At 39.8% G+C, this 18,924-nt stretch overlaps 1 protein-coding gene across 1 annotated transcript in view; it reads left to right on the top strand.

Annotated features, from left to right (window-relative positions):
- Nucleotides 1-18,924, top strand: part of shank2b (SH3 and multiple ankyrin repeat domains 2b) — a 618,688-nt gene that overhangs the window by 281,274 nt on the left and 318,490 nt on the right. The window contains exons 11-12 of the mRNA XM_034184578.1: nt 3,390-3,529; nt 10,099-10,212. Of these exons, the coding sequence (XP_034040469.1) occupies nt 3,390-3,529; nt 10,099-10,212 (254 nt within the window). The remainder of the gene's footprint in view (nt 1-3,389; nt 3,530-10,098; nt 10,213-18,924) is intronic.

Genomic DNA, 18,924 nt, shown 5'->3' with positions numbered 1-18,924 from the left:
CAAGTGCAGGAATCCCCGTGTGTACGAGGTGAATTTGTTAAAGAGGAGTGTGTCAGTTGTGTGTGAGGAGATGTGACACGATGTGGAGGACAACCCAGTCTCACAGCAGGTCATGGGACTGGGTTGTAAAAAGTACATTACTCTATGGGTTCATGTCCGGGATACGAATACGGGGCGTTTGTCGAAAAGGGGGTATAAAATCATTTCGTGATGGGGGCACAAAATGTGGGGTGAAGGAGGGTCTGGGTCATAGTTAATGTTTTGGGAGGGTACACACTTATGCTATGATTATGGTTAGACTTGGAATAAGGAGAACATTATAAATAGCAAAATAAAAAACCGTGTTACGAAAAGTGGGCACTTTTTGTAACGGGGGCACGAAAAAAAAATGTGAGACGGGGCTGATGTGGAAGTAGTGTGGGGGGGAAGCAGACTTGAGATTTGAAGTGGAGTCATGGTGTGAATCCTTGGCATAGAGACGAAACGTGATGGGGTGTGCATGCTTGCAGTGGTGTAGTGTGACCTGGACATCTGTCCTGGCGTAGAAGCTTGAGGTAGCATGAGGAGGCTGAGCATGGCGTGGAGATCTGTGGGGATAAGAGCACTGGGCGTGATGAGGATACTTGGGCTGGTTTGGACCCTTGACTTGGATTGTAGCAGTGAAGATTTTACAATGAATTAAGATACCATACAGTCAGTCGTATGTTGTGACATCACCCGTAGGTTTTTTGAACAGGAGTGTTGACGCTCAAATCATATCAAACCATGCGGCTCTGTGCATCTCCATATTGGCAGTGCTTAACTCCATCTAACTCTCCATCAACCCATAAATAGGCAGGACTCTGCATGGCCTAGGCGAGATGAATAAAGCCTGAACAAGAAACCATCTCAGAGTTACCGAATAAGCTAAAGCTAACAGGTTAGCCTGGATTTGGGTGTTTTATCAGAGCTTTTTTTTTTGCGGACTGTGCTGTGGTTTTCATGACGGGTAGCTTTGGTGTGAGTATTAAAAATTACGATTAGCTTATTGTCTCAGTAGCGATGGAGTAATGGTGGAATTAACATCAAAATGCCACTGATACCTGCTAACAGTGTTAACATGCAAATTAAATTATGCGAAAATTTCACACATGGCAAAAATACTGGAGCACAGACATCTTAAATGGTTCATTAGTACAGTTATCCGCAGAAGAGGACATATTATTATAAATATTTGTAATAAAATGCTAACCTAACTAATAACCTAATAGCCATTGCTAGCGTTCTCTGCTAACAGGGCTTAGGACACACCTCAACCAACACACAATCTATCGCTCAAAATGACTAATTATTCAAAACTTTATGCTTTAAAATCTCTTAAACTGACCAGGCTGTAAACATGTTTATTTCACCTGTAATGGTGGGCATTTTAACATGGGCTTCTATGACAAGTGACTTCTTTTGGTTGCGAGCCTCAAGTGGCTATTCAAGGAACTCCAAAATTTTCCATCTCTGTGTTTACTTCATTTAACAAGAGTGGAGATAGAGGCTTGGAAGATACTCATGTGGTATTGATACATGGTACTTCTTGATCTAGACGCATGATGCCATGATAAGACATGGCACAGAGACTTGATATGGCTTTAACAAACTGCTTCACCTACAAACAAACAAAAATAATCTAAAAACATATTTAAGAAAGATGAGGAACTGATATACTGTGACAAATGGCTAAACAGACGAACAAAGAAAAACCATACCAGTGCACATGCAGGGAGAAACCATAGTGATGCACAGACAGGAAAAAAAACAGGATCCAACTAATGAAGATCTCAAAAAGTAGTCAAAGTATCTAGCAAAGAAATTGGAATAACAACATTTACAAAAACACCCAAATAATCTGCATACCCAACCAATAATCAAAAATGCAAGAAAACACAGTCAGACTGACATTTTCACTTTCAGGATAGAGAAACATTTTTTGGCTCTGATCTTTGTCCCACAGTGCGACATCATGAGCCAAAAATCTTTATAATAACATCAGCCTGTCATTTTCTTGATTTTTAGGAGCCCAGTATAACTAGAAAGGCACTCACAGAGTATATGTACATCCATCATCTGACAAAATGCAGGTTGAATTTTGAGGGGGGGTTTTTTTCAGAGCCTGACCGATATGGATTTTTTTTATGATACTGAGCTAAATTTTAGCTGTAAATTTGTCGTTTTTAAATGAAGATTTCTCCGTTGAATGACAGATCTGGGCTTGCAGATTTACTTTACTACATTCAGAAGGTTCTTATGTGTAAATATAAGTCATTTTTTGGTCCAAAGATCTGACTGCATTTATTTCAATGCAGGTCTACTTTAAGGATTAAAAATTTTACAATACCAATATATCTGTTATATCAACATATATATTGGTATCGTATATTGGTATATTGCTGGAAATTATATTCATAAAAAGCAGTTGAAAACAATGACACATCCTATTCTCATCAAAATATATGTACTGAATTGATGGCGCTCTTTGGGTTGTTATATGCATTACATGGTAATGGTTCATAACATTTAATTATCAAACCCTTATGACAAAGAAATGTAATTGAGAGTTGAACATTGACAGTTTAAATATGAACTTAATTGTAAATAAATAGAAATATAATTATCAACCAGCCAATGTGTATCATGCTGCTTTCACTTGGATTGGCGGTCAATGTCACACATCCCTCATCAATTAAATAAAATAGATTTATCGTCTGTTTCTGCTCCTTCAAACTGGTAGCTTAGCAACCACTTGTATCTTGGCAGTTTAAAATGTCTTCTCTGATTGTCAGTAAATGGCAGCTGGTTGCTTTGCCTCTGTTTCTTGTAGGTAATTTGACCGGGGGGTCCCAGCCATGTTTGACAGCATTGTAAACAAAACCATTTGAGACTCCTCTGCTGGACAGACTTTGTAATGACACCATCTCAAGACCCATCTCAGACTGTTTTTCTGCTTTTTTTAATGAAATCTAAGTTTTTGTATTGTCACAAATAATGTCGATACAGATATGTTTGTGAAAGGCTCATAGCTGAAATTATCAGTTGGGCTCTGGTTCCCCCCACATCCTGCCTTTTTACATTTACATACAAACTTTTATGAAGATTTACAGCAAACACCAAATGACAGCATCATCATGGAGGGATCCAGTGTACCTGCTGCTCCTTTTTGACACCTTTGTGGTGCAATTTCTGGATTATTGGGAAATTAGATTAATAAAAACAGCTGAAAACAATGACACATCCTATTGTCATCAAAATATGTGCACTGAATTGATGCCGCTCACCGGGTTGTTAAATCTTGCTTTAGTGTTTGCACCCTGCAGGTGTACTCTGTGTTTCCTCTCTAACTGCTGTGTTTTCTCCGGTAGTCCCGGAAATCATGGTGAGGCTGTAGGAACCAGGAGGAAGCTGTACAGCGCCGTACCCGGGAGACATTTTGTGGTGGTTCGCTCTTACACTGCCCAAGCCGAGGGAGAGATTAACCTCTACAAGAGTGATAGGGTCAAAGGTGAGACTGGGAGAAAAGATGAAGCATTGGTTTCCTGTTTCTATCATCCTGGGGTTCGCTGGTAGCGCCAGCTCAGTGCTCACCTGCATTACAGCCTGTGTTCAGATGACACCTGAATGCACCAAAATCAAAAGTAAAGAAAGGCTCTGATTCAATGCTGCATTCACTTCCTATGTCTGAAAATTATACTCAAAATCAAACAGGAAATTTGCATATGTGATTAAAATGACTCCGTGCGCTCCACAGGATCCTGATACAGGTGCTGAGGAGAAACATCCTTTTCACCCTCAGTACAGTTTTGCTACTGCTGTGGTTTTCTAAAATGGGCACAAAATACAATCTTAAGTCTGTTTTATTTGTTTTTATTAGTTTTATTTTTGTTATATATTGTTAGTTTTTTTTTTTTTTTTTTAGGGACTGCTCAAATGAAATTGCCCCGTGTAGGATTAATAAAGTTGTTGATTGATTGATTGATTGATTGATTGATTGATTGATTGATTGATTGAAATAAGTAATGGATTTTTTTTTTTTAACAGGTGAATAAGTTGCTGTCAAACTAAAAAGGAAACCACTGCTAATGATTTGTAAAGGAGAGTCAGAGGGGAAGATTTAATTATTTAGTTTTTTTTTTATTTAATTAATTGCTTTATTAATTATATGAATAATATATCACCTTAAATCTCTTCACTAAACAATGTTAAAAAGTGATTTAAAACAACACTTTCTCAGGCTCTGTGACTTATATCCCAGTGCAACTTACAGTGAGGCAAATAAGTTTTTGAACCACTGTTGATTTCACAAGTTTATCGTAGAAACACTTGAACTGTGAGAGACAGAATCTAAAAAAAAAAAAAAAAAAATCAGAAAATCACGTTGTATGATTTTTAAATAATTAATTTGCATTTTATTACATGAAATAAGTATTTGATCACCAACCAACCAGGAAGAATTCTGGCTCTCACAGACCTGTTAATTTATGTATAAGAAGCCCTCCTATTCTGCACTGTTTACCTGTATTAATTACACCTGTTACACTTGTTACCTGTGAAAAAGGCACCTGTCCTTATTTATTAGAAAATGGAAGAAACACAAGATGACTGTCAGTCTTCCTCGATCTGAGGCTCCATGAAAGATCTCGCCTAATGGGGTATGGATGATTCTGAGAATAGAATACAATCAAAACTTTATTGTCATTGCACATATATACATACAACAAAACTTGTCTTCTGCATTACATCAGGAGCAAACCCTAAGTAAGCCCAGAACTACACGGGAGGACCTGGTCAATGACCTGAAGAAAGCTGGGACCACATTTGCAAAGATTACATTAGTAACACACAACGCCGTCATGGTTTAAAATCCTGCAGGGCATGCAAGGTCCCCCTGCTCAAGCCAGCACATGTCCAGGCCCATTTGAAGTTCACCAGTGACTATCTGAATGATCCAGAGGAGGCATGGGAGAAGGCCATGTGGTCAGAGCTTTTTGGTATCAGCTCCACTTGCCGTGTTTAGAGGATGAGAGCAACCCCAAGAACACGGCCCCAACCGTGAAGCATGGGGGTGGAAACATCATTTTTGTGGGTGCTTTTCTGCAAAGGGGACAGGACGACTGCACCGTATTGAAGGGAAGATGGATGGGGTCATATATCATGAGATTTTGGCAAACAACCTCCTTCCCTCAGTAAGAGCATTGAAGATGGGTCGTGACTGGGTCTGCCAGCATGACAATGACCCCAAACACGCAGCCAGGGCAACTAAGGAGTGGCTCCGTAAGAAACATTTCAAAGTCCTGGAGGGGCCTGCCAGTCTCCAATGCAAATTAATTATTTAAAAATCATACAATGTGATTTTCTGAATTTTTTTTTTAGATACTGTCTCTCACAGTTGAAGTGTACTTACAATAAAAATTACAGACCAATCCATTCTTTGTAGGTGGGAAATCTTGCAAAATTGACAGTGGATCAAATACTTATTTGCCTCACTGTATATGCCAAAAATTCACATTCACATTCTACTCACAACACCCCATAATGACAACATGAAAAAAATGTTTTCAAATTTATTACAAATAAAAAAAAACTAAGAAATCACCCGAACATAAGTAGTCATACCATTTGCTCAGTATTTTGTTGATGCACCTTCGGCACCAATTACAGACTCAGGCCTTCTTTAATATGATGCCACAAGCTTGGTGCATCTTTGACCAGTTTTGTCCATTCCTCTTTGCAGCACCTCTAAAGCTCCATCAGGTTGGATGGGGAGTGTCAGTGCACAGCCATTTTCAGATCTCTGCAGAGATGTTAAATCGGATTCAGGTCTGGTTTCTGGTTGGGCCACTCAAGGATATTCACAGAGTTGTCCTGAAGCCAATCCTTTTGATATCTTGGCTGTGTGCTTAGGGTCATTGTCCTGCTGAAAGATGAACCGTCGCCCCAGTTTGAGGTCAAGAGCACTCTGGAGCAGGTTTTCATCCAGGATGTCTCTGTACATTGCTCCATTCATCTTTCCCTCAATCCTGACTAGTCTCCCACTTCCTGATGCTGAAAAACATCACCACTGCATGATGCTGCCACCACCAATGCTTCCCTGTAGGGAAGGTGCCTTGTTTCCTCCAAACAAGCACCTGGCATTCATGCCAAAGAGTTCAATCTTTGTCTCATCAGACCAGAGAATTTTGTTTCTCATGCTCTGAGAGTCCTTCAGGTGCCTTTTGGCAAATTCCAGGTGGGCTGCCATGTGCCTTTTACAAAGGAGTGGCTTCCATCTGACCACTCTACCATATTGGTGGATTGCTGCAGAGATGGTTGTCCTTCTGGAAGTCTCTCCTCTCTCCACGGAGGAATGCTGGAGCTCTGACAGTGACCACTGGGTTCTTCGTCACCTTCCTGACTAAGACCCTTCTCCCCCTGATCGCTCAGTTTAGATGGTTGTCCAGCTCTAGGAAGAGTCCTGGTGGATCCGAACTTCTTCCTTTTATGAATGATGGCAGCCACTATGCTCATTGGGACCGTCAAAGCAGCAGAAATGTTTCTATACACTTGGTTACACTTTGTACCCTGTCTCAGAGGTGTACAAACAATTCCTTTGACTTCATGCTTGGTTTGTGCTCTGATGTGCACTGTCAACTGTGGGACCTTATATGTAGACAGTTGTGTGCCTTACCAAATCATGTCCAATCAACTGAATTTACCCCAGGTGGACACCAATTAAGCTGCAGAAACATCTCAAGGATGATCAATGGAAACAGGAGGCTCCATTTTGAGCTTCATTGCAAAGGCTGTGAATACTTGTGTAAATGTGATTTCTTAATTTTTTATTTTTAATACATTTGTAATAACCTCAAAAACACATTTTCACATTGTCATTATGGCGCATTATATGCAGAATTTTGGGAAAAAATGAATTTCATCCATTTTGGAATAATGTAATGTTGTAGCATAAAGTGTGGAAAAGTGAATGCAGTCAATACTTTCCAGATGCACTGTAATGCAAATTATTGTTTAAGATATTAGCATTAATAAATTTAACTACCATGTTGCCCGTGGGGATCTGTGGGCTGTAGATTGGGTAGTGTTTAAAAAATAGGTAGATAACATTTTTCAAGGGTGGTAATAAGTTATGCAAAGTTTCTATAATGAGTTGGAATGGAGTGTGAGTCCAGAATGTCTTTAGAACCTTAGACCTCAACAGTTTTCAGAAGAAGAAACCAACGCTTTTATTTTCTGTTAAGTACGTAATTTTTTTATGTTAATTTACTGTCTTAATGTATTTCTAAAATGCTTAGGTTCTTATCATATTATTATTGTTGTTATTTTCAGTGTTATTCTTAGTACTATTATTATTATTTAATTTAATTTTATTATTACTTCTATTTTGTCATTTGATTTTTAAATGGACCACAATTGTTGGGGTTTTGTCCAGTCACCAGGTTTTTTGTGAATTACCCCAGTGTCCCTTTGGTGTTTCCTTGGTCCCTGGTCCTGCCATGTCTCTTCCTGGTCTGTGTGCTGGGTATGAATGTGTGTGGCTGTGGATTGTGTGACTCTGCCTCCTGAGGAATGTGCACTCTGTATTTATGTGCAGGAACATGCCCCTTAGTTTTGGTTCTCGTCGGCTGTCGTGTCTGTCCCCAGTGTCCGTGGTTGTCCCACAGTGTGGTGTGTGTGTGTGTGTGTGTGTGTGTGTGTGTGTGTGTATATATATATATATATATATATATATATATATATATATATATATATATATATATATATATATATATATATATATATATATATACGAGGTCTGTCCAAAAAGTATCAGACCTTTTTATTTTTTTCAAAAACCATATGGATTTGAATCATGTGTGCTTGCATGAGCCAACCTTGAACCTTCATGCGCATGCGTGATTTTTTTCACGCCTGTCGGTTGCATCATTCGCCTGTGAGCAGGCTTTGTGTGAGCACTGGTCCACCCCCCTCGTTGGATTTTCATTGCGAGGTGGAACCATTTGGAGCTTTGTTGCATCAAATTTTCAGGAAACTGTGAGAGACAGCCAGGTGGAAACCATTTGGAAGATTCAGACGGCTTTCGGTGACGATAGTCTGGGCATCACACAGATTAAGGAGTGTTACAACCGGTTTAAAGATGGCGCACAATGGCGGAGGGTGCGCCGCGCTCCGAGCGGCCATCGACAGGCTGAAATGACCAGATCATTTCCAAAGTGAACGCTGTGTTGATCCAGGACGTCGTCTGACTACCAGAGAAATTGCAGAAGAGGTGGACATCAGCACTTTTTCGGCACATTCCACTGTTACAGAAGATTTTGTAATAAAAGATGTGCAGAAGTTGGAAGTCTCACAAGACATGTTGTGACATGTCCAACTCTTACACAATTCCTCGGATACTCACTCGACTGAAAAGCCACCGAAAGCCGTCTGAATCTTCCGAATGGTTTCCACCTGGCTGTCTCTCACAGTTTCTGGAAAAATTTGATTCAGCGCTGCTGCAATTGTTCAGACATTTTCCTCGCAATGAAAATCCAACGAGGGGGGAGGACCAGTGCTCACTCAACGCCTACTCACAGGCGAATGACGCAACCGACAGGCGTGAAAAAACTCACGCATGCGCATGAAGGTTCAAGGTTGGCTCATGCAAGCACACGTGATTCAAATCCATAAGGTTTTTGAAAAAATAAAAAGGTCTGATACTTTTTGGTCAATAAAGTAACGGTCCTTTTTATTTTTTTCAAAAACTATATGGATTTCATTCATATGTTTTTACGTCAGACATGCTTGAACCCTCGTGCGCATGCGTGAGTTTTTCCACGCCTGTCGGTGACGTCATTCACCTGTGAGCACGCCTTGGGAAGAAGTGGTCCCGCCCCCTCGTTGTCCAGCTCTCCACAATTTCTCTGATACTTACTGGACTGGTAAGCATTGAAAGCTGAGATAGGCATGTCCAAACTTGTCCTCTAACACGCCGAAACGGAGGTGTTCCTTTGTCTCGCTTCCAAAGCGAATCGGTCTTTACGCGCAAAGCCTCCGCGCGGCTTTTCATGACAAAATCTCTTGTTAAAAGTGAAATCTGCCGGAAAATGGCTGATGTCCAGCTCTTGTGATAACCAGAGAAAGAGCATACGACGGTCTCGTATCCACAGAGCCATCAGCTCAGAAATGGTCCGGTGGCTTGTGCCGTGTCGTCGCAGCTCGGAGCGTGGCGCGCTGAGCGTCCTTAAAGGGGTCCTTAAAGCTGTACTACCAGACCTTATTCTCTGTGAAGCCCGTAAAATTTTCACCGAAAGCCAGATACATTTTTCGAATGGTTTCCAGGTGCCAGTCTCTAACAGCTTCTGAAAAAATTCTGATGGAAAAAAAGTCCTTTTCATCCCGCCATTTCCAGACAATGAAAATCCGACGAGGGGGCGGGACCACTCCTTCCCAAGGCGTGCTCACAGGTGAATGACGTCACCGACAGGTGTGGAAAAACTCACGCATGCGCACGAGGGTTCAGGCATGTCTGACGTAAAAACATATGAATGAAATCCATATAGTTTTTGAAAAAAATAAAAAGGACCGTTACTTTATTGACAGACCTCGTATATGTGTGTGTGTGTGTGTGTGTATACATATATGTGTATATATATATATATACATATATATATATATATATATATATATATATATATATATATATATATATATATATATATATATATAGATATATATATATCGGTGAGCCCTCATCACTTGTCAGTATATGTCTCACCTGTCCTGCATCCCAATGTGTGTGTGGCCTGTGGGTGCGTCTGTGCATGATTGTGTTTATTTGAATTTGCACCTGTTAGTCTGGGAGTTGATGTTCTATGGGAGACTTTTTCGGATTGGAAACCTTTGCCTTTGTTATGTGTTTGCACTTGTGGCGTTTAAATTAATCAAATCAAATGTGTCATTTACTGTAAATTTGTGCTTTAATTATCTTTGGGGATTTAATGTTCAAGTATTTTGTCCTGCAAAGCTCATATCATTCATCATTTTCTTCTTCCCAATTCCCCAATCCTCTTCTCTCCATGCTCTGCCACATCTGTCCAGTCCTCAGCATCGGGGAGGGGGGTTTCTGGGAGGGCAGTGCCCGAGGCCAGGTGGGCTGGTTTCCAGCTGACTGCGTGGAGGAGATCCCAGCCAAAGCCACAGAGGAGAGGAGCTGTAAGTGGAATCACTTGGCACTGGGCATTGATTAATGTGGGTCACTGTTTGGACTACCAGCAGCAGAGACTAACAGTCCCAGAGGCAGCGTGATGGCATTTGAATGCTTTGCTTGCAGAAGCACTCAAGCAGGGCATAAACCACAGCAAGGCCAAATCATTTTGTGTTGACATTAGTGACATTATTGTGTTTGCAGTTCTATTTGTGAAGTATAATAAGTCCTACACAGGCTGTGAGGTCTGTTGGTGCTGAGGCTTATTCCCGAATTCTGTAGCATGAAGCAGATGTGAGTCTACGACTCCTTCTGGATGGGACACCAGTTAGATGCAGGTTCATCCCCCAGGCAAGACCAGTACCCAATTACAACTGGGTGGACTGGGACAGTACATATGAAGGAATTTGTCCAAGGACATACACACAGAGAGGTTGACCAGGATTCAAGCTACGGTCGACACATTGTTCACCCAATCTTTTATCCAACAGCAGGGTTCTAGCTGGCGCAAACTTGCGTTATGGCCCGTTACGCTATAATTTTGGACCATTACGCTTATTTTGGACCGTTACGCTTATTTTCAATAGAGCGTCTGTAATCAACCGTTTCTGCAGCGTGACTCCAGTTTGAAGCGTGAATCGAAGCAATGCTCCGATTCAGTGGCTCGTGGCTCTTTGATTCGCTGCTCTTCAGAAGCGGTAAGTCTGCTTCTTAACCCCTCTGAAAGCCAATAAAATATCATGTGTCACTTTTGTGTGGATTAAAGTCACTAACTGGGACTCTTGTCTTGTTGCAGTCGAGAAACGAGAATCGTCCTCCGTTCCCTTGGCACAGCTTCAAATGCTGCGTGGCTCTCTGCTGAGACAGAGTCCGCTCGGAATTAATAACTTCAAAACTAATTGCCACTTTAAATAAAATGACTCCTCTTACAAACATTGCAATACAGACAATAAACTACAATTGACTCAAACGCTTTTTCCTCCCAAAATGAGATGTCCTGCATTCTTTATAAACCTGACCTGCAGCACAGCTGCAAGAGCTCAACTCATAGGTATGGAAAGGCATTCATGCCAATAATAATGTCTGAAAGGAAATGCTCTTGATAAAAACTAACAGATTTTATTTCTGTTTATGTCCAGAGATCAAGGATCCACCATGTAGAGTTTATTATGTCCAGAGTTTAAGGATCCAGTAACCAATTTCATATTTATTTACTTTAAGACTCAATAAAATGTTGTTCAATTTCAATTTAATCAGCTTATAAAGCACCAAATTACAACAAAAGCCGTCTCAAGGTGCCTCACACAGAACAGTTCAACATAAAAAAAATTAAAATAAATAAATAAAAATAAAAAAATTAAAATACCTAATTAAAAACAGAAGTAAAAGAATAAAACATAACAAAATAAAAACTACGCATAAGAAAGAGAATAAAAATAGGTTTTACGTCTTGACTTAAAAATGACAATGGACTCCGACTGCCTCACTGAGGGCCATGTACTGGCTAACCCAGAATGGGATTGCCCACTCAACAAACTTCCCCAGCCTTCTGGACATGATGAAGGGACTTGGGCTGTCGTACCTGGCTTTTCCCCTTTTTATACCCCTAGAATGGCCATTTTTTTGCATGAATTTTGCTAAAATTTTATCCTAGCTAGAACCCTGCAACAGCATTACTTGCTCAGCTGTGCAGAATATTTCACTGCTTTGACTGTTGGTCACTTTGTCTCCACATTAAAAATGAACAACAGGGTAGCTGAAGCTGAGTGAAGCCAAGCTGTTTCTGTTGCCCTCTAATGGCTGCTTTTAGTATGAAGTAAACAGAGCGGTTTCAGCATCCAAGATCTGTTACAGAAAAAAGTAAACCATTAGGGTGCAAATGAATGAATGAATGAATGAATTTATTCGGCACACACAGATCCAAAACAACAAAAAAACTTTCAAAGAAAGAAAAGAAAGAAAATAATCCAACAATGCACCCATGCGCCTGAAAGGGTGTAGCGAGAAGCAAAAGTTTGTAAACACCCACCCCTTTAACCAAAAATGAAAATTATACATATGTATATTAAATTATACATATACCCATGATAACTCATACAAAGTATAAATTAATCCCTCAACTAAAATTTCAAGTGCACCAAACGCAAAACAAAATCAGTAAACCTAATTTATCATGCTATAGCAAGTAATCAAATAATATTTGTAGAGCCTTTTAAAGCCAACCAAATTACCAAGTGATTTTATGTCATCCTGGCAATTATTCCAGATATTAACACCTTTAACAGAAACACAGTGACTTTTTACGGTAGATTGAATCTTTGATTTCTGAAATAATAATGTTCCTGTGTGATGAGCCATCTTGATTACTGGTGATCCTTAATAGAGCGTGACAGCGTTCTTCTCTGACAAGCTCACAATTAAACCCTGCTGCACCGCATTCAGTTTTATTGCTGCAGTATGGTGAAGGAGGATAGTGACGACAAGTCAGCTAAAAGTCTCTTCCAATGCTCCTCAGCGCGCCCACCTGTTGCATGCGCCTGATGTTTTGGAAAACGAATGAGACGAGAGCCACATGAAGCCACACATCTGGCTCTGTCCGTGTCCTGGCCATGGAGTGGCACAGAGACCAACGAAGCATGCAGTCACAAAGTTCTTCTGCTGTGGCTGTTGAGGAAAAACTGGAGTGATCTGAATTGTTCAGCAGATGACGGTTAGATGAATATGGATGTGTGTGTGGAAACAATTCACAATGTGACAGAACATAACACTGCACGGTTACGCGCAATAGCACGCAACAGTGCGCAACAACGCAGAACATTATTCTTGACCGTGCGTAATGGTTCCTGATAATTCTCCAGAAACACGTGCCATTAATCGTAACGCATGGTAACAGGTTGCAGCAGTTCCTGAGGAGAATTGACGCCTCTGCCTCGAATCATCACATTTGTGATCAGCGGCCAAGAATGTATACTTCATGGCATTCGTGACATGCCGTTGTTATGTGTAAATGCAGCATTAAACATAATGTGTCTTATGCTATAATCAATCAAATCCCAAAATTTCAAAATTTGCAAATGGACAAACAGTGGATTTGTTGGGTCATGATATGGTTTCTTACTAATAATTGTTATAGCTTTCTTTTGATAGGATTTGTATCAGTTTTGTAGGTGGCTCTCCAAACTCCAATACAGTAGGTCATGTACGGAACAAGTAATGAATGGTATAAGGTAACTAATGACTGTTGGGTGAGGAAGTCTTGTGCTTTATACAAAATGGCAGTGATTAGATTTAACATAATTTATATATGCTTTCCAACTTAGATTGTTGTCAATAAAGACCCCAAGAAATTTAGTTTCATTTACAAGTTCAATTTCTGTACGAGTAAATTTCTAAGTAAGTTCCTGGGCTTATTTCCAAATATGATCCACTTTGTTTTACCAAAGAGAAGCAACAATTTGTTTGAATCAAACCACAGACTGTCCAGAGATCTGTCACATAATGAACTTTTAGTTCAGCTCTTTTATAAAAGTAACAGCCCCAGATCCTGACAGTAGGCTGTGCAAATTTTAATCCATTTCAAAATATTGAAAGACGTTTGTTCTTTCCAGTGTTCAGGCTTTTGAAATTGGTGTCTCAACAAAGAAAGAGAGTGCAGACCTCCAGCACTGGCCAACAAAGGCAGGCAGCTGGATTTCTGACTATTTTCACCATTGGATCTTTGGGATATCAAGACTGTTAACTAGGCTGATCAAATTTGCTTAATCCTTCCCAGAAACAATGACTTAGCTGCATAAATAAACAAAATTTTAACACTACATTTTGAGATGTAGCATCCACAGCTAACTGCTGCCTCCTCCATCACTTCATTAGAGTAATTGGTTTTGCCAACATCAGCAAGATTCTAGAATTTTCAGATTTTGAAATTAGAATTTTATCATTCTTGACAACAGTGTTCTAACTCATCCCTAACCTGAGCACCATATTACCACAATATTGTATTTTTCTCCAGTGGCCTTGAGGCCAGAAAGTCATTAGAAGATTCTACTCTGTCCATGTGTCAGTCACAGGTTCTTGTGTACATCATAACTGAAATAAAATTTGTCATATTTTCAACAAATTTGAAGTGGACGATGAGATCAAACTTGAACTTGTTCAAGTGTCAAGACATCTTCAAAAGACTGCTCAAAAAGACCCCACAAGCAAGGTCAAAACACAGTCAATCAGTCTACATGGTGATCATGTCCATGAGAGGCTTGGCTAAGCACATCCCAAAAGATTAATTAAATTCACAAAAAGGCGATCAGAACCAGCAAACAAATCCAAAAGGAACAAGCAAGAGACTTGAGAGAATAGTGGAGACAAAAGAGGCCAGCAACTGTAGAACTTTAGACAGTAACGCAATCATGAAAAGACTTGGCAAAGGCTATCATGTTGTGGCAGAGAACCACAGTGATGGAAGATCAAAGCAGGTTTATTGTTCCTGAGCTATTTGGCACAGTAATTTCAGCAGGCAAACAGGCTTGGCTGTGAAACAGGCAGAGTTCACAGGCATGTGGGTTTTCAATCTAACAGGCAACAGTCTTTTTCACGGTAATACAGAGAGTTATCCAAAATACAAGCAGTAGGTCAGTGTACAGACATTTAACATACCAGGTGAACAAATCCAAGGTAGCAGGCAAACTCACCAATTCAAGACGGCAGAAAAAGCTTTATAACACAGAGGCAAAAACACTGGAAAAAGCACTGGGACTATAAGAGCAGGAGGTAGGATGAACCAAATGTCACCAACCTGTTGACAAGGAAATATTATGGTGGTTGGAAAGGCAAACACACAATCAAACCAAGAAGTCTGAGAACATGTGAATCCAAGCCTATAACAGGAAGTTAAGCTTCACAAAATGTCAAAGTAACATCAAAGAAACATCAAAGTAAAAGCAACAGAGAATATTTACCATGGGATAGACTTAGATAAATAACATGGATAAATAATAATAATAACTAGTGTGTTGCCCGTGGAGATCCACAGGCTCTAGATTGGGTAGTGTTTATAAAATAGGTAGCTGACATTTTTCAAGGGTGGTAATAACTTATGCAAAGTTTCTATAATGAGTTGGAATGGAGTGTAAGTCCAGAATGTTTTTAGAACCTTAGACCTCAACAATTTTTAGAAGAACCATTTTATTTCCTGTTAATTATATAATTTTTTAATGTTAATTTACGTTCTTATTGTATTTATAAATTGTTTAGGTTGTTGTTATCATGTACACTATTATTATTTTATTTGTACTTCTATTTTGTCATTTGATTTTTAAACAGACAACAATGGAAATAAGTGCTTTCACTTTCTTGTGTCACCCATGTATTTTTTAACATACCACCCCAATTTCATTGAAGCTGTGACATTGTGTAAAATGTAAATAAAAACAGAATACAATGATTTGAAAATCCTCTTCAACCTATATTCAATTGAATACACCATAAAGACAAGATATTTAATGTTCAAACTGATAGGCTTTTTGTTTTTGTGCAAATATTTGCTCATTGTGAAATGTATGCCTGCAACACGTTTCAAAAAACTTGGGAAGGGGCAACAAAAGGCTGGGAAAGTTGATGAATGCTCAAAGAACACCTAGTTGGAAACAGGTGAGTGTCATGAGTGGGTATAAAAGGAGCATCCCCAAAAGGCTCAGCCATTCACAAGCAAAGGTGGAGCGAGGATCACCACTTTGTGAACAACTGCATGAAAAAATAGTCCAACAGATTAAGAACAATGTTTCTGAATGTTCAGTTGCAAGGAATTTAGGGATTCCATCGTCTAAAGTCCATAATATAATCAGAAGATTCAGAGAATCTGGAGAATTTTCTACACGTAAGCGGCAAGGCCGAAAACCGACATTGAATGCCCGTGACCTTTGATCCCTCAGGCGCCACTGCATTAAAAACCGACATTATTGTGTAAAGGATCTTACCACGTGGGCTCAGGAACAATTCAGAAAACCATTGTTAGTTAATATAGTTTGTCGCGACATCTACAAGTGCAAGTTAAAACTCTACCATGCAAAGAGAAAGCCATAAATCAACAACATCCAGACACATTGCTGCCTTCTCTGGGCCCAAGCTCATTTGAAATGGACAGATGTAAAGTGGAAACGTGTGCTGTGGTCTGATGAGTCCACATTTCAGATTGTTTTTGGAAATCATGGACGTCGTGTCCTCTGGACAAAAGAGGAAAAAGACCATTCAAAACCAGTTAAACTAGAAAAACATAATAAACCAATAACACTAGCAACACTGTTAAACTAACATAAACCACAACAATAACATTTAAAACCTCAAAACTATGGACTCACATGGTGCATTGCAGCACAGCATCCATTGTTTATTGGTTAGCGAAAATTGCTAATTTCTCCTAAAATATTTGTCCTATCAACTTTTCCTTTTTGCAGCATTCATCCTTGACCCAAAATACATAAGCATGCCAAACGGTACATCAATCAATCAATCAATCAATCAATTTTTTATATAGCGCCAAATCACAACAAACAGTTGCCCCAAGGCGCTTTATATTGTAGGCAAGGCCATACAATAATTATGTAAAACCCCAACGGTCAAAACGACCCCCTGTGAGCAAGCACTTGGCTACAGTGGGAAGGAAAAACTCCCTTTTAACAGGAAGAAACCTCCAGCAGAACCAGGCTAAGGAGGGGCAGTCTTCTGCTGGGACTGGTTAGGGCTGAGGGAGAGAACCAGGAAAAGACATGCTGTGGAGGGGAGCAGAGATCGATCACTAATGATTAAAATGCAGAGTGGTGCATATAGAGCAAAAAGAGAAAGAAACAGTGCATCATGGGAACCCCCAGCAGTCTACGTCTATAGCAGCATAACTAAGGGATGGTTCAGGGTCACCTGATCCAGCCCTAACTATAAGCTTTAGCAAAAAGGAAAGTTTTAAGCCTAATCTTAAAAGTAGAGAGGTGTCTGTCTCCCTGATCTGAATTGGGAGCTGGTTCCACAGGAGAGGAGCCTGAAAGCTGAAGGCTCTGCCTCCCATTCTACTCTTACAAACCCTAGGAACTACAAGTAAGCCTGCAGTCTGAGAGCGAAGCGCTCTATTGGGGTGATATGGTACTATGAGGTCCCTAAGATAAGATGGGACCTGATTATTCAAAACCTTATAAGTAAGAAGAAGAATTTTAAATTCTATTCTAGAATTAACAGGAAGCCAATGAAGAGAGGCCAATATGGGTGAGATATGCTCTCTCCTTCTAGTCCCCGTCAGTACTCTAGCTGCAGCATTTTGAATTAACTGAAGGCTTTTTAGGGAACTTTTAGGACAACCTGATAATAATGAATTACAATAGTCCAGCCTAGAGGAAATAAATGCATGAATTAGTTTTTCAGCATCACTCTGAGACAAGACCTTTCTGATTTTAGAGATATTGCGTAAATGCAAAAAAGCAGTCCTACATATTGTTTAATATGCGCTTGAATGACATATCCTGATCAAAAATGACTCCAAGATTTCTCACAGTATTACTAGAGGTCAGGGTAATGCCATCCAGAGTAAGGATCTGGTTAGACACCATGTTTCTAAGATTTGTGGGGCCAAGTACAATAACTTCAGTTTTATCTGAGTTTAAAAGCAGGAAATTAGAGGTCATCCATGTCTTTATGTCTGTAAGACAATCCTGCAGTTTAGCTAATTGGTGTGTGTCCTCTGCTTCATGGATAGATAAAGCTGGGTATCATCTGCGTAACAATGAAAATTTAAGCAATGCCGTCTAATAATACTGCCTAAGGGAAGCATGTATAAAGTGAATAAAATTGGTCCTAGGCACAGAACCTTGTGGAACTCCATAATTAACTTTAGTCTGTGAAGAAGATTCCCATTTACATGAACAAATTGTAATCTATTAGACAAATACTGATTCAAACCACCGCAGCGCAGTGCCTTTAATACCTATGGCATGCTCTAATCTCTGTAATAAAATTTATGGTCAACAGTATCAAAAGCAGCACTGAGGTCTAACAGAACAAGCACAGAGATGAGTCCACTGTCCGAGGCCATAAGAAGATCATTTGTAACCTTCACTAATGCTGTTTCTGTACTATGATGAATTCTAAAACCTGACTGAAACTCTTCAATAGACCATTCCTCTGCAGATGATCAGTTAGCTGCTACAACTCCCTTTCAAGAATTTTTGAGAGAAAGGAAGGTTGGAGATTGGCCTATAATTAGCTAAGATAGCTGGGTCAAGTGATGGCTTTTTAAGTAATGGTTTAATTACTGCCACCATTAAAGGCCTGTGGTACATAGCCACTAACAAAGATAGATTGATCATATTTAAGATCGAAGCATTAAATAATGGTAGGGCTTCCTTGAGCAGCCTGGTAGGATGGGGTCTAATAAACATGTTGATGGTTTGGATGAAGTAACTAATGAAAAAAAAAAAAAAATTCTGATGGAAAAAAAGTCCTTTTCATTCCGCCATTTCCAGACAATGAAAATCCGACGAGGGGGCGGGACCACTCCTTCCACAAGGCGTGCTCACAGGCGAATGACGTCACCGACAGGCGTGGAAAAACTCACGCATGCGCACGAGGGTTCAAGCAGGTCTGACGTAAAAACATATGAATGAAATCCATATAGTTTTTGAAAAAAATAAAAAGGTACGATACTTTACGGACAGACCTCGTATGTTGATCAATTATTATATCAT

Source organism: Thalassophryne amazonica, chromosome 2, assembly GCF_902500255.1.
Source record: "Thalassophryne amazonica chromosome 2, fThaAma1.1, whole genome shotgun sequence".
Taxonomy (NCBI): domain Eukaryota; kingdom Metazoa; phylum Chordata; class Actinopteri; order Batrachoidiformes; family Batrachoididae; genus Thalassophryne; species Thalassophryne amazonica.
Note: the sequence above shows the minus strand (reverse complement) of the source record. Positions and strands in the feature narration are given on the sequence as shown.